This window comes from Schistocerca gregaria, chromosome 1, assembly GCF_023897955.1.
Source record: "Schistocerca gregaria isolate iqSchGreg1 chromosome 1, iqSchGreg1.2, whole genome shotgun sequence".
In the NCBI taxonomy this organism is placed as follows: Eukaryota; Metazoa; Arthropoda; class Insecta; order Orthoptera; family Acrididae; genus Schistocerca; species Schistocerca gregaria.
This window is the reverse complement of record NC_064920.1, coordinates 860,506,938-860,523,025: the sequence shown is the minus strand read 5'-3', so window position 1 is coordinate 860,523,025 and position 16,088 is coordinate 860,506,938. Positions and strand designations below refer to the sequence as shown.

The 16,088-nt window shown below is 38.8% G+C and overlaps 1 protein-coding gene across 3 annotated transcripts in view; it reads left to right on the top strand.

Moving 5' to 3' along the window:
- The window catches only part of LOC126272879 (exportin-6-B), a 303,000-nt gene that overhangs the window by 107,011 nt on the left and 179,901 nt on the right, over positions 1-16,088 (top strand). For all 3 annotated transcript variants that reach the window (XM_049976134.1, XM_049976114.1, XM_049976125.1), the window contains exon 5: positions 3,348-3,455. In XM_049976134.1, the coding sequence (XP_049832091.1) occupies positions 3,348-3,455 (108 nt within the window). The remainder of the gene's footprint in view (positions 1-3,347; positions 3,456-16,088) is intronic.

Here is a 16,088-nt window from a genome sequence, read left to right as displayed (position 1 = left end):
AGCTAACAATAATTAATTGTTAGAGCTGCTGCGAAAGATGGCCATGCAAACAAACATGGTGTTTGTTTAAATCACCAATGTAGCACTATGCTTGTTTTAATTTTTTGCTTAATGTATGTAATAGATTTAACAGCATTTGAGAAATGTAGTTCATATTTTTGAGAGTGCAGTACCTCTTCTGTAAAATGGCTTCAAAGTCAGAAATCCTAAGTGTTGGAGTATCTTTTACACCTTCTGAATATATTTTCCATCCTTCTTTTTGATCCAGGCTTTGGACCAGCACTGGCGATATCTTGTTTCTTGGCACACTTTCTGCTTCGAACATACTGTGCACCGATGCATTGGCATGTATTTCTTTGAGTTTTCCATCTCAGTGACATTTGGAAAATGTCTCCCAGTAAATATTAGAGGATTCTCGTCTCCAGAGCGCCTTCATCTGCCAGTTTTCCTTTGTTTTTTTGCGCAAGCTTCAACTACCTCTCTTACCAGACACAAATGAATTTCTGCTAGTTGCATTTTTTGACCTGTTACTACTCTGTGGAGAGCATGGGCATTTAAAATGCACAGATCCAGTACATGGGAAAAGAACTTTTTATACCACTTGACAGTCTTTCATACATTATTGCACTGAACTCAGCAGCATGTCACAGTGGTCAACAGCATCCATACTCTTCTTGAATTTTGCAACATGTTGTGGTTCCTTAATCTTTCACCTGTCTTCTGTTTGTCTTTTCCATCTCAACCATTTCTGCAGTATTACAGCTGGTCAGCCTCCACAATTCTCTTTTGTCACACCATTTCATTGCAAGGATTGTGTCAGTGGACATCAACTGTATTTCTCCTTTTTTTAGTTTGTTCTGTAATTTTGGCATGCTGTCTCTTTTTGCGAACAGTACCTCTCGCATTTGTTCCATTGATAGGAAGCCAGAGGAACAGGTGTGGGCTTGAATACCAATTATCAACATAGAGCATATGTCCCCTTCCTAAAAATTGTTCTATCAATTTTGGTTCTATGTCGCCACTTTTCCCCAGATTGTGGAAGTCAGTTTCAGTATTTTTGCCTGTGTAAACAATGAAATCCAGGATATAACCCATCTGGCACTCACAAAGAACAAATGTTTTTATTCCAAACATACTTCTTTTGGGGGGAATGTACTGTTTGAACGGTAATAGTCAATGCAGAGCTTTTGGTGTGGATAAAATGTGCTGTGAAATGTTGCGCAAATTTTATCAACAATAGACCTAATTTTAAATAACCTGTTTCCTTCATTGCTGACAGAGCTATTACTGAAGTGAATCATTCTTAAAATTAACAGAAAACAGTCACTGGACATAATTTCACTGAAAACAGGAATGTTCAAGAGTATGTCTGAGGACCAATAGTCACTGATTTTCAACTTTTTTGCATGAGTCATTAACATACAAACAACGACGAAGGAATACAGTACCTCAAAACCCGTTTCTTTCCATCTGGACAAACAAGAATGCTCTGGTTCTGGTGTATTTTCTTTAGTATATAAAAAAATCTGTTGGTTTCATCTGCTACAAACTTCATCAGTTCTTCTGTTAAAAATACCAAGAAATATGACAAAACACTTGAATCTGGGCCTAAACCACACTTGTGTCCAGAAGCTGAAACATCGAACGCATGCATAAATGGACGAAAATCACTTTTCTTCCGGTCAACTATGTGACTAAAGTGAGCTCTTTTTCACTTGCACTTCACTATGACTCTCAGACCCATTACATTCTGAAAGATACCACTCCCTTGTTGACAGATTTGTTGTTCCAGCTGTTACTTCGAGATTCTTCAAGATTCAGCCGAAGAATAATCACTACCATTGCTGTTGAAAATTTCTATTGAGAATTTTGACGATTTATTCATCTGTACAACTACGTCAGTGTGCCATTTTCTTCTCGAAACGTTGACAGCGTCAACAGTCAGTAAAAGCACAGATGAAAACTGCAACACAAGAAGACAGCAGCAAACGCTCATGAGACTTCTACTGTGCCGGCGGAACACTGAACAGCTACAAGGTGCTCGGCATGAATATACGAATGGGTACGTTAATGTGGCCAGAGGCCACAGGGGAAGAAGCGGCAGCTCATCTCAGAATATCAGGACGACACAGGTGCCACTACGGTGGCATGTGTAGACATGTTCAGAGTACCAGGCAGGATGACTGGTGGCTCGCGTAAACACGTTCAGAGCACACAGGGGCAGGTACAAAGGCGTACGTTAACACATTCAGAGCAGTTAAAGGGTTAAGAGAATTGTAACTGGTGATGAGAGATAAGTTTATGGTTATGATGGTGAGACCAAGGTTCAGTCTTCACAATGGGTCAGGAAAGGCTCTCCAAGGCCAAAAAAAAAGCATATCAGGTCAGTTCAAATGTGAAAGTGAGGCTGATAGTTGTCTTTGAATTTGAAGGGTTAGTTCATCATAAATTCTTGCCACAGGGACGGACTGTTAATGGATGGAGGACTTGTTGCAATGCCTGCAAGAAAATGAGAAGTAAACAGTCTGAAATATGGCAAGTCATTCATAGCTCACACACCACGATAATGCACCCATGTTCATCCCTGTTAGTGCATGACTATTGCACAAAAAACGAAATCAGTGTGCTGCCTCACCCTCTGTACTCTCCAGACCTGGTCCCTGTTGATCTTTTTTATTTATAAAGTTGAAGAACTCGTTGAAAGGATATTTGCAATGATAGATGAGATAAAAGAAAATTCGCAGACACTGCCTTGCGCAATCCAGCAAGAGGCATACCAAGGCTGTTTTCAGAAGGGGAAATGGTGCTGGGGGCAGTGTATCAGTTGTGGAGGACAGTATTTCGAAGGAGACCACAAACAGTAAGTAAAAGGTAAACATAAAAAAATTTTGTGGACAAAATTCCGGAAGTTTTTGAACAACCCTCATATACCTCTGAAAAACAATAGATAACAAGTCCAAAATAAGTATATTCCAATAGAAATGAAAAAGCATCTCTGGCAGCCATGATAGGAATAAACACTCACACACAACATTGCGCAAAGAGGACTGTAATCTCAGTCACCAAACCTTAATTGTGACTAAAATGTACTAAGAACTCGAAGAAAGATCTCTAATCACATTTACCTTGTACATATAGTATAAAATATGAAACTGTACTGGGGCCAAGCATTTAGTTACTCTTTAAATGTGCAGGTGTTGCATACAGTGAAACGTCAGTGTTTTCACTGTATTAATTCAGATATGTTTTTGATCTGAAACACAGAAATATTAATCATCTTGCTAGTTTAAGACATTTGTGGTATACCATTGCCAATTGTAATTAAAATTACTCTTTCATTGACACAGATCTGTTTGAACAAATCGCACAGAAGCAACAACAACATGGTGTTACAGCAACCCCTCCTCCATCACCAACCCATGGGCAGCCCAACTCAACATCACCAGTTCATTCAGGTAATTTAAAACCTGCAGGAGAAAAATTATTTCTGTCATCACTCTGTCTTTGGTTTGCATAAGCTTTAGTTTTCTGGTATCTGTCAGTGATGTTACTTTCTAAAAGCAGTTAGGAATGCATTACAATTATGTGATTTGCTTCCACTGTACATAATGGCAAACAAAACAGTATGCCACAATTTTAACTTGATGCTGGGTGTAGTACATAAAAAGCTATGAATCAGCTGCAGTTGAGGCATTATTTGGAACAATGTTGAACTAAAATCGAAATCAGTCAGTCACAGCAGCCAGAGACAGTGGTCTTGCACGTGCAGGGTGTGTGTGTGTGTGTGTGTGTGTGTGTGTGTGTGTGTGTGTGTGTGTGTGTGTGTGTGTGTGTGTGTTTTCTACTTAAGTAGAAGGCCTTTTGGCCAAAAGCCCAAATGTGCAGCTGTCGTTTTGTTGTGCCAGTCTACAACTCAACGTCTCCTCTATATGGTGAACAGCAATCTGTCCTTTCCATAATAATGCCATTATTCAGTTGTGGATTTTCCATTGTTTGAAATCAGTTAGTAACTCGTACACATTATACTGTCACATCATATATTTTAAAACCGCAACATTTCATTTACATTTGACTGAAATTTAATCTGTGTACAAGAGCATGAAATTAATAAAAGAACTATTTTAAATGTTTGATGCTCTGTATCTTGTTCTCAGTATATTTCAATTAAGTTGTTGTTCCAGAGAATACTAAAGTTGTGACTTGGTGGAAAGTTCAGACATGTAAGACAGGTTCACCCAAATTTATACACAGCTGCCAGAGACTGTGGTCGTGTGTGTGTGTGTGTGTGTGTGTGTGTGTGTGTGTGTGTGTGTGTGTGTGTGTTAACTCTCCGGCAGTCTTTTTGTTGTTCAATTGTGCAATGCAAATTTTGTTGAAAGTTAGTGAAAATAGAATTTAGTTTATCTTTGAGTGTTATTACCCATATGTGTTAATTGTGGTGCTCAAGATGTCTGAATCGGTAGAAATTTTCACCAATTCTCAATGTTGACAATATTCAGTTCATTCTGAGCCCTCGAAATATTCCTTAAACCACCTGCAAACCTCAGCCTGTGACAAAACAAACTCTCGGTTCACCTGCTGTAGTTCTGAAAACATTTCACTATCAGTATCCGAGTGTGAAACAAAATCTGCCAGGGCACTGGTGCTCAAAATAATTGTCCTTCATTTTCAGGACTCATCAGGAACATGTAAATCACATACATCTTCCAGAAATATAAAAGTTAAAGGTTCATCCTACAGAAGAGAACATTTAAGTATGTTTAGAAGTATTTTGTCGTAGCAGTGTCTTTTACCATCCATGTCCTTCACTGTAAAAACACTGGTCCCAAAGACTGGGAAGAAATATAACAATGACCATTTAAATGAGGATTTTGTCATTTCAAATATATTTTTCCTAAGAGAGTGACTGCATCAGACTGTACACAAAACCATATTCCATAATGCATTGTAAAAGCAACAGAAAGATCTAGAATGCTGATATGGCCTACTTAAGTAAGTAAGTAAGGAAGGAAGGAAAGAGAACATTGGAAATAATATATTAACCCAGATAACCCTGACGTCCTTCTGGAAGAATGACGTCACTCAATGTTGAAATTATTTATTTTTGCGAATAACGCATTGTTGCAATGGGCTGTGACGCATTATTATATGAAGTAGGAAGAGTCAGTTGTGCGCTGCAACAGTCAGTTTGATGCCGTCGTTCATAGTGAGTGAGAAACTGTGTCTTGAAAATAGCGCTGATTTTATCATGGACGAACTGACTGACCTTGTCATTGATAGGTGTGTGTATTTTCTTTCATATTCCGTCAATAATTCTGAAACTTGTCATATAATATATTAAAGAATTAACCTATATTATTTGTGGGTTCATATTACGATTGAAAGTTTTCATCAGTTGTAATTCAAAAATATTTTCAACCATCCTTCCAGAAGGGCGTCAAGGTAATATGTTGTCGTTTTGTATTCACACAAAAAAGGATGTACACTGATGGAACTTTTGGACATGTTAGAATCAAAAGATGAGGGAATACCTAATACTGGTGTGAATGTAACATTACACCCTCCTCTAAATTCAACTGATAACATAACTGATGAAGATTCGGTTGCTGAAGAAAATCCAAGTATAGATAAATTACCAGCAAGTCAGCTCAGTGCAACCGCGCTTTGTGATTTGGCCATTTCTACCAATGGTAATGCTGTGAATGCACTAAGGAAACAGTCCTTTACCTCCGATGTTCCAGGACCCTCCAGCAGTACAAAAACAGCAACAATAACAACAACAACAACAACAACAACCACAAACAAACCAGCAAGGCTATTGAAGAATAAAGTTCTAAACCTCAAGAAATAGAACTGGAAAAGTGCTGAAATAGTTCATTAAACACCTATATGGCATCTAATGTTCACAGTTGCAATGAAGAAAGGGTGAACACTGCTTGAATTTTTCCCTACAGTTTTTTGATAACGAAGTGCTTCAAATGATAGTCACTTACACAAATCAGTACGCAGCCAAGAGAAATAGACTAGGTGATTGTTCAGAAGATGAGATGTTGGTGTTTATTGCAATACTTCTGCTAAGTGGATACGTAACAGTGTCACGCAGGAAGATGTACTGGCAACCAGATAAAGACAGTCACAACGACCTCGTAACAAATGCCATGTCCAGAGATCAATTTGACTTTATCTTTTCCAATTTGCATGTATGCAACAATGACAGTTTAGATAAATCAGACCGTTTTGGGAAAATACGCCCATTACTGTGTATGCTGAATGATAGATTCAGGCAATTTGTGCCTCACGTGCGGCACCGTTCTGTCGGTGAATGGTCCCATACTTCGGAAGTCACAGGTGTAATCAATTCATAAAAGGGAAACCAATCTGATGCAGATTCAAATTTTGGTGTGGAGGCACAAGTGGGGGATACGTTATTTGGCTCGAATCCTACCAAGGAACTAGCACGTGTAGTAAGGATTATGAAACGAAAGGTATGGGGTACAGTGTGGTAATGACTTACGTTGTCCAATTACTTCCACATGTTCCATATCGAATATACTTTGATAACCTCTTTACCAGCGTTGAACTACTACATGACCTACAAGAGAGGGGCGTGGAATCATCAGGAAAAATAAGAGGAAACAGAGTTAAGAATTGTATTTTATCATCTGTAGATAAAATTATGAAAGAAAATAGAGGATCATATGAAGTTTGTCCTGACTAAGCATCCGGAATTTCCATTGTGCGTTGGAATGACAACAATGTTGTTACTGTAACCACCAAATTTGACAGTGCAACCACTACGCTCTGTAGCAAGATTTTCCAGGGAACTAAAGAAAAGGATTAGCGTGCCTCAACCTAACTTATTACACTCCTACAATACTCATATGGGAGGCATACATCGAGCTGACCAAAATGTATCCCTATATAGATGCTCTATAAGGGGGAAAAAGTGGTATTTCCCGATCATTGCACATTTTATAGACATTGCAGAGCAAAATGCCTGAGATCTTTACAAGCACGACGAAGAACCCATAGATCATCTGACATTTCGTCGTCAAATTGTCACTGCATTTCTTGAAAGTAATGAAAGAGGCACTAACAGCAGAGGACATCCTAGTAAGAGGGCAAAACTAAATTCTAGATTTGATGGAAAAGAACATTACGTTGCTGAATTACCAACGGACGAGATAACAAAAAAGAAGCAGCAGCTGAAATGTCGAAGTTGCCACAAAAAAACTACTATGTGCGTAAAATGTGACAAACCACTTCATGTTTGTCGCTTTTTGTCTTATCATACTAGTACACAAAATATGTGTGCAGGTTTTTTTCTTTGTTCTTTTTGTATTTATTAGCTGTTCTAGCCCATAATTAAAATTTATTTTTGATTATTTAAAAGTATAAAAACCAAAACAAGTTAATTGTGCAATGTCATATAATTTAAAAACATTGTACCTTATTGTTCTGACGTCTTTCAGGAAGGACACGCATTTTTGGAAATACTAAATAAAAATAAATACTCAAAATTGTTTTTACTTTCTTCTTCACAACCTTGTGAATGAATGTAGATGAGATATAAATCAATTTTGAAAAACAAATAATTCAGGACTCTGAGTTAAGGAAATAGCTGGCAAATAAAGTAAAATCTCCAAGATTTATCTAAACTAAGGTTGCCCTACATAAAATTACATGGAGGCATACTCAACATTCAACCATGTTGCAGATGGGAAATTCTACCATTGCTTCTATAAAAAGTAATAAAATTGCCCGGTGCCTGTAAAATGTTGTAATGAAAGATTTTTGAAAAAGTAACATGAAACTTAGTTTCATACCTAGGACTAGTTATATTGTAATACATAAATAATTGGGGTTTTTGAGCTTTACAAGACCTCAAACTTCGATACTTGCAACATGTGGGAATGCTTATCACATCAACTTCTCAATGTCTTCAGACATAATAATATGGAACATGTCAGCTTACAGTTCTTCAAACCATCAACAAAGATTACCTACTGAATGACTATGATGACCAGTTACCAACTACTTCTATGATATAGTGTTGCTGTTAAATTTGTCCTCAACATGTATAAATCAAATACCCTAAAAAAATACACTTATCTTCTATATCACTAAACATTTTTTAAGTTCCCAGTTCACAGTCACTATGGTTGCACCTATAGATGGCCAACACTAAAGTAGAGCTAGAAGCAGGACATATTGAAAAAATGTTCAAGTTTGACACTCACCTTGCCAACAGTGGCATTCATATGGGCATCGCAGTCTTTGGCACTTGCGGTTCCAGACATTGGAAGTCAACACAGTGGTGTACACACATTAAGTCCAGAGTGTTGACAACACACAAAAGTCTGATGAAGCAGGATTGCCTGTTTGGCCATGTAAATAAGGTAGTGTTCACCAAGTGTTGTGGTCTTGTGCAGTCTGTCACTCCTGTGTAATAGCATAAGTTATCAACCTGATATATATATTTTAGAGGGAAACATTCCACATGGGAAAAATATATCTAAAAACAAAGATGATGTGACTTACCAAACAAAAGTGCTGGCAGGTCGATACACACACAAACAAACACAAACATATACATAAAATTCGAGCTTTCGCAACCGGCGGTTGCTTCGTCAGGAAAGAGGGAAAGATGAAAGGATGTGGGTTTTAAGGAAGAGGGTAAGGAGTCATTCCTATCCCGGGAGCGGAAAGACTTACCTTAGGGGGAAAAAAGGGTAGGTATACACACACACATGTCCATCCGCACATACACAGACACAAGCAGACATGTCTGCTTGTGTCTGTGTATGTGCGGATGGACGTGTGTGTGTGCGTATGTGTGCGCGCGTGTGTATACTTACCCTTTTTTCCCCCTAAGGTAAGTCTTTCCGCCCCGGGGATTGGAATGACTCCTTACCCTCTCCCTTAAAACCCACATCCTTTCATCTTTCCCTCTCGTTCCCTCTTTCCTGACGAAGCAATCGCCGGTTGCAAAAGCTCGAATTTTGTGTGTATGTTTGTGTTTGTTTGTGTGTCTATCGATCTGCCAGCGCTTTTGTTTAGTAAGTCACATCATCTTTGTTTTATATATATCTCCAGTATGCCCTGCACAAGGTAACATGACATGTTTGATAAACCCAGTTACTGAAAACAGATCATTCTGTCCCATGCAAAGACACACTCATATTGTTATTACGCATTGTGATATCAGCTGGGCATACTGATATTTGTTTTGAGTTTCCCAATTATTACATAACACTTCAAAGACTATGGTTGGGCTGTTACACATATTCTAAAGCTCATGATGTGTTGCTGTTGGCTGTATACATGTGTATTATTAACAACTTACTGCTGGTAAACTGTTTGACACATGGACCATTTGAAACAGTTGTTCCATTGGTACTGACGAGCAAAGGCTACAGCTTCAAGTCCCTAAGCTGCACATTTGCAGTTTAGTGCACTGTGTTGCATGTAGAGAGTAAGCATTGCCTAAGGAAGAGACCTACTTGTGACCATATGGGAGGAAAAAAAGTGAAGTGCCCAGGAAGGCAGCAGGAAACAAAATGAAATGAAACATCATGTAGAGTAATATGTTAATATTTCAGCGATTACAAAATCGACTCAGATTTGCAAATAACATGTCTGAATGAGCTCAATTATCAGTATGACATTCTACCGTCTGTGGCCTGGACACATGCACTGATTCATTTGTGAAAGGTGTCATAAAGCCTTGGTTTCCTTCCAGGCACTGGGATGGAGCTCATGTTCAAGGTATGCCACACATGTACTATTGGGGACAGATCTGAGGATCATGCTGTCCATGGGCATACCTCAACTACATACAGACATCTCATAACACACATGCCATATGTGGATAAGCATTGTCCTCTTCAAAAGTGCACCCACAATACTGTCACATGAGAGATAATGCATTAAGGACTCAGGTTGCGTTCCTTCAATCACTACCAGCCACAAGCTGAAGTCATACCTGATGACCCCCTCACAACAGGAGTAATGCCATTATACCTCTTGAAAACCTATAAGATTTGGACTTCTCTCCCGAGTGCCTACATACTCACCAATGATGGGCTTCGGGGGTAGTCGAGAACCATGATTAATCACTGAAGATAGTACATAGTCATTCATCAGCAGTCAGTGTTTTCCTACCATGATACCACTCCAAACACATCTGTGGTATTAACAACAGCCTGTGCATGGGACATGAATTCCCTAGTCCCACTGTTGCTAGTCTAATGGTTGAGGAGGACACAGAATGTTGCAGGAGTCCACATCCTCCCTTGTGGTGGTCAGTCATCATCGACCAGAACTGTGATGATGTGTATGCCTGCCCTCATGTTGCTGAGCAGCTGACATTGGGCCACTGTAGCATCCAAATGCCCCACAATTCTGGATGTTGCAAAATTCACCCAGCCGGCCAAATGGAGACAAACAATGAGGCCCCTTTCAAAACCATGCCTGGTGCTAACCCCTTAGCTTACAATGTCGTGTGAGAGACGTAGCGTGCCGACCTAGCCAAACATCAACTAGACGTATCAGAGATGTACATTTACCGCACCGAACAAGCGCATGTTGTGTGAGAGACGTGGTCGGTCAGCCATGCCAAATGAAACCAGAATGTCTCTGACATGTTGCGGAGCTGATTGAGTACACGCGGCATGCATGAAGTGTTCTTCGCCGCATTCGGAGCTGCCGACATAACAAAAATACTTTGACAATGTCCTCGACGTGTAGCAAATGTGTTCACGAAGAAAGGGAGACGTGGTGGCATAGCCAACAATGAGTTTGCAGGATATTATGACAGTGGCAATGACAATGGTAACGGCGTTTTACCTCCTGTATGAAACCAGTGTAAGCGGCTGGTGATTGAAGATGATACTGACGAGGAAGAGCAACAATCAGAGTCATGGATGTGGCAAAAGGAAGACAATGAACCAACAATTTGGACGTATACGGAAATTCTCGGAATAAGGGAAGCAGCTTTACAGCATGTGAGTACAAGCATCAGAGAATTAGACGTTTTCTATGTAATATTTAATAACACATTTTCGGAAAACATCGTAACTGAGACGAATAGATATACACAAGACGTACTCAACAATGAACAGAAGAGACGAAAAATAGACCAAAAGTGGTCTCCGATCAGCTGTAATGAAATAAAAATATACATTGTGTTATGTACAATCATGGCTGAAGTAAGGAAACCGTCGATTCAGATGTATTGGTCTAGGAGGGCCGTTATAGAAACACCAATATTTAGGAAGACGAAGCCATTCAGGAGATTTCTGCACATAGGTAGATTTCTGCATCTAGCAATTAACAGTTCAGCCAACAACACAGATAAGCTGTACAAACTAAGGCCAGTCATAGAAATGTTCAATCAAAAATTTAAGGAAGTGTACACAATACAAGAGACTATTGCCATTGATGAATCATTAACGAAATTTAAGGGGCACTTATCCTACAAACAATTTAACCCATCAAAAGGAGCAAGGTTTGGTATTAAAATTTATAAATTATGTGAGTCAAGTTCAGGATACTGCTATGATTTTAAGATATACACAGGTAGTGACAAACATGATGTTAGTGGTAGTGCCTCTGCAAGTGTAGTTCTAGAACTATCACAGTCGGTATTACACAAAGGGCATACTCTATATTTAGATAACTGGTTTTCTCCACCAAAACTTTTCAAAACTCTCCTCACCAATAAAACTAATGTGATTGTAACAGTGCGCTCAAACAGGAAAAATATGCCCACAGACTTCCTGAAGGCAAAATTAAAGAAAGGATAATATACAGTGAGGAGTTGTAATGGCATATTGGCACTAAAATGGAAAGATAAACAAGACATTTACATGCTTTCCACAAAACATTAAACAGCAGAAATGATTGCCACAGACACACCTCTCAGCAATGCGGTGTGGAAACCGGAATGTGTCTTCAAATACAATAGAGGCATGATAGGAATTGATCGTTAAGACCAGATGCTTGCATGCTTCCCTGTGATGAGAAAATGTGTGAAAAGATACCTATTTGATGTTGCTTTATTTAACAAGTACATTTTGTATTACAAAATACATTGTGGCAATTGACAGAGCTACGCAGAATGTATGATTCACATTGCAGAATCATTGTTGAAAACTACCCCTTCACCGGAATATAATCGGAAGGGACGATTAGCATCCAGTGATATACCACAAAGACTGCACGCGCAACATTGGGCACATTTTCCCAAATATATTGATCCAACACCATCAAAAGTAAATCCTGCGAGAACTTGAGTAGTGTGCAGAAAGCATAAACAACGCAGCGAAACAATGTGGCAATGCAAAAAGAGTATGGTTGCATTGTATGTGCCAGATTGTTTTGAACGATATCATACAAATGAAGACTATTAAATTAGTGTACATGTCATTGTGAAGACGTTGTGTTTAAAAATATGTTTGCCAACGTGCTAACGTAACAGGTCCCAGAATGTTTTGAACAAAATATTATACAGTCTTAGATCATTCCATTGTTGTGAATATTATCATTATTATTAAGATGTATTTCATCAATGTATGTTTGCTTGTATAGGGAAATAAAATGTTTGTGAATATATCATTGTGTTTGAGGCAATGAATGTTTCGTCTCCAGTGGGCAAGTAATCATCATTATTTATTATACCTGTAGAAATGTCACGTTACTGATATCCCACACACGAATTTACATATCCCGAAGGTGTCTGCACGACTTCAGATGCCACTAGGCGTACTGCACCACAGCCTTAGCGTGTGTAAGCGCCGGGAATTGTAAGGCGCATCTGTACCTTGTAGCCACTTACGGCTCATGCTAACGGAACTTAAATCGTAAGGCAAAGGGTTAATAATTCTATCTTACTTTACATAACCTACCACACCTGATGACAACACTAAACATGACTAACACATGAACTCTGGTGGCCATTCTATTTGTCAAAGATAATTGGAACTGTAATCATTTACAAACTCACTAATTGTGCGTTGACATAACCACGTTGACTTCTGATCGTGTCTTCTGGGAACCTCACTTTTTTTTGTCAGGCAGTGTATACTGGTTCAGAAATACTTGATACACAACAAACAAACAAACAAATATTTACTGATGGCCAGTCCACATATTACTTGTGTTCTCACATCATGGCTAATGCAACGAGACCAGTGAGGGAAGTTGTATGCAGCCACTTAAAAAGTTACATTTACTGTAGGTAATAATTCTAAGGGCTGGGATAAATGTGAGAGTGTTTTTTTAGTATAAGACACTTTCGGTACTCTCAGATAGCATACGCAGAATTGTTTCACTAGGTGCAAATTTTCATTGATAGTTACTGTCAGATAGTTCCTTGTTAGTACTTTCTGAAAGTGTGTGAGAATCTTGGAGGAACAGATGTCAGAAGCACAGCATTTGCGCACAGCAGGGTGAGAGCTGAAAGATCACTCTCTGCAAGATATTTCCATTGTAGTTCTGTGCATGATGGACAAGATTGCATTGGGAGAGCACTGGGCTGCAGCTGCACTTTTAATACGTTTATTGGCAAAGAAAAATTGTAAATGGCCATATTTGCATTGAGTAAGAAGCAGATTAGGCAGCAGTATGATTATGAAGTATGCAAGAATCTCATTGTAGAGCTTGTGATGGAAAATCCACAACAAAATCAAAATTTTATGAGAATGACGGCGATTGACATGAAAGAAATGCTCTTTATAATTCGACTCAAAATTGCCAATCTACTATTATGCACAAATCCATTAGTGTTAAAGAGAGACTGCTTGTGACACAATGTTAATAGCATCAGCTATGTTCATGCTCTTTAATATTTGGTTAAGTAACTACTACAAACAAATAACATTTCACCAATTTCATCTTAATACCCATAGATGCTCAAAACACAAGTAGGGCGAGTGTCTGATATATGAAGCATTTCCAGGTATGTATTTGTTTGAATGTTTTTACTTTAATTGACTTAGGAGCCACTCGTAAATTCCTGAATTCTGCTATTTAGCACCCAGTATAATAATAATAGAATCAATAAATACCACATCTTATAACATTATAGACACAGCTGTAGTGCTTGTAGTTTAATGGAAATTTTCTGAGTGCCAAAACAATTACTTCAAAAAAAACTTCACTTGTTTCTGTACATTAATTAATCCATGCTATAAAACTACTTTTCCCGTTTCCTTGAACTGTGGATATTCTGATAAATTTCTTCTGAGGAGGTGTTGAAAACGTTAGCCATTTCAATCAGTGAACTTTGTTTCTAATCTCATTTCTTGTAGTCCAGTAACTATACGTTCCATAATGCTAGCCTTTCCTCATACTTACTATTTAACTACACATTTTCACCCTGAGTCCACTTCCCGGCAGCTTTGTTTGTTACTTTTCTTTTTCCAGGCACATTACTGACATTCATTGAGAGTGCATATGCAGTGCAACAATAGTCTCAATTGCCCTGACAGTGCTGGTACATGGCTCATTGCAGTCTTCATGTGCTAGTCCTACATTCATTTTCCATATAATGTGGGATTGAGGCTCTTCAGTGACAATTTATTTTTATTTTTGTTTTTTAATTCTATATAGACTGAGATCACGCAAGTTACAGGATAATGGTATGCACATATGCAGATGGAAGTAGTATCATGTACACAAGGTATGGAAGGGCAGTGCATAACGGACATGTGATTTGTACTCGGGCAGACCTTCACTTAATGACCAAGAGCAGCAGCGTTTGCGAAGAGTTATCAGTGGTGCTAACAGACAAGCAAAACTGCATGATATAACCACAGACAAATGAATCCATTAGGACAGTGCAGTGAAATTTCGCATTAATGGTCATGCTGATGTGGGTGTACTACAGCTCATTAATGGATCCATCTGAAAACTAGCAAAGTTTTCATTCTTCTTTTGTATGCCTATTTATGGCCCAACACACACTATTTATTGAGTGGTCCCCTCTACTCTTAAATTATTTAATCTTGTATTTGTATTGATTACTGTTCCAATTAATGCCACTCCTGACTCCAACTAGCTGGATAATTAACTGACTGATTGACTGTATAAGAATGCATGCGTGTTCAAACGAATATACATAAGCTACACTAAGGTATATACTACAAAAACAGTAAATATGCCACCAAAGTTTGTCTTAATTGACAATCAAAGTAGAATATGACATGAAAATTCCAGAACGACTGTTACTCTTTTCCATGCCCATAGAGCAGTAATCAGAAATTGCTATTTTTAGTTTCATGCACATTATCACATTCATTCACCATTATGGGCTTACATCTCCTTTGTGTGTACATTATTGGTGAACCTGGGACCCTGAACCTTTACATTCCTATTTCTTGCAAGTCTTAACTCTAACTGCCCTAAGTATTTTTCTGAGGGGGGGGGGGGATCACACATTACATACATTGTATGGTATATTGCACATTCCATACAATTTGTTGGAAATAAAATTACAAACTGGTTTGTCTCAAGTAAAAGTATAAACAGCTAAAATGCAACTTGTTGGACTTTGCATGTCTACATATGTAGCAATCCTTTGGCGCTTGTTAGTTATTGAAATCCACAACATATAGGGAGTGCACATTTATGCCAATATTTACATTTACATGACAAATGAAGCATCTCTTTGAAACCTTCTTAAGGCAGTATTCAAACTGTGTTTTCTGCAAAAATACTGTTCTCTCTCTCTCCCTCTCCCTCTCCCTCTCCCTCTCCCTCTCCCTCTCCCTCTCCCCCTCTCCCTCCCCCCCCCCCACCGTGTGTGTGTGTGTGGGGGGGGGGGGGGGGGTTTGCAGCTGTGGGTGTAGTAGTCTGACCCACAGTATGTTATGAGCACTTTACTACATCCTTCTCATTGAAATCTCATTTGGCAGGATTACATTTGTAAGTGGCCCACTGTGCTATGCATTTTCTCTGTTTATACACTCCAATCCAGTAGCCTGGTTTTCTCTTTCCTTTTAGTATTGTAGGGCATGGTAAGCTTTGCTCGAGCTGCAACGTGACGCTAGTGCCGAGTTTGGTGGACTTGGTTCTGTGAGTGGCTA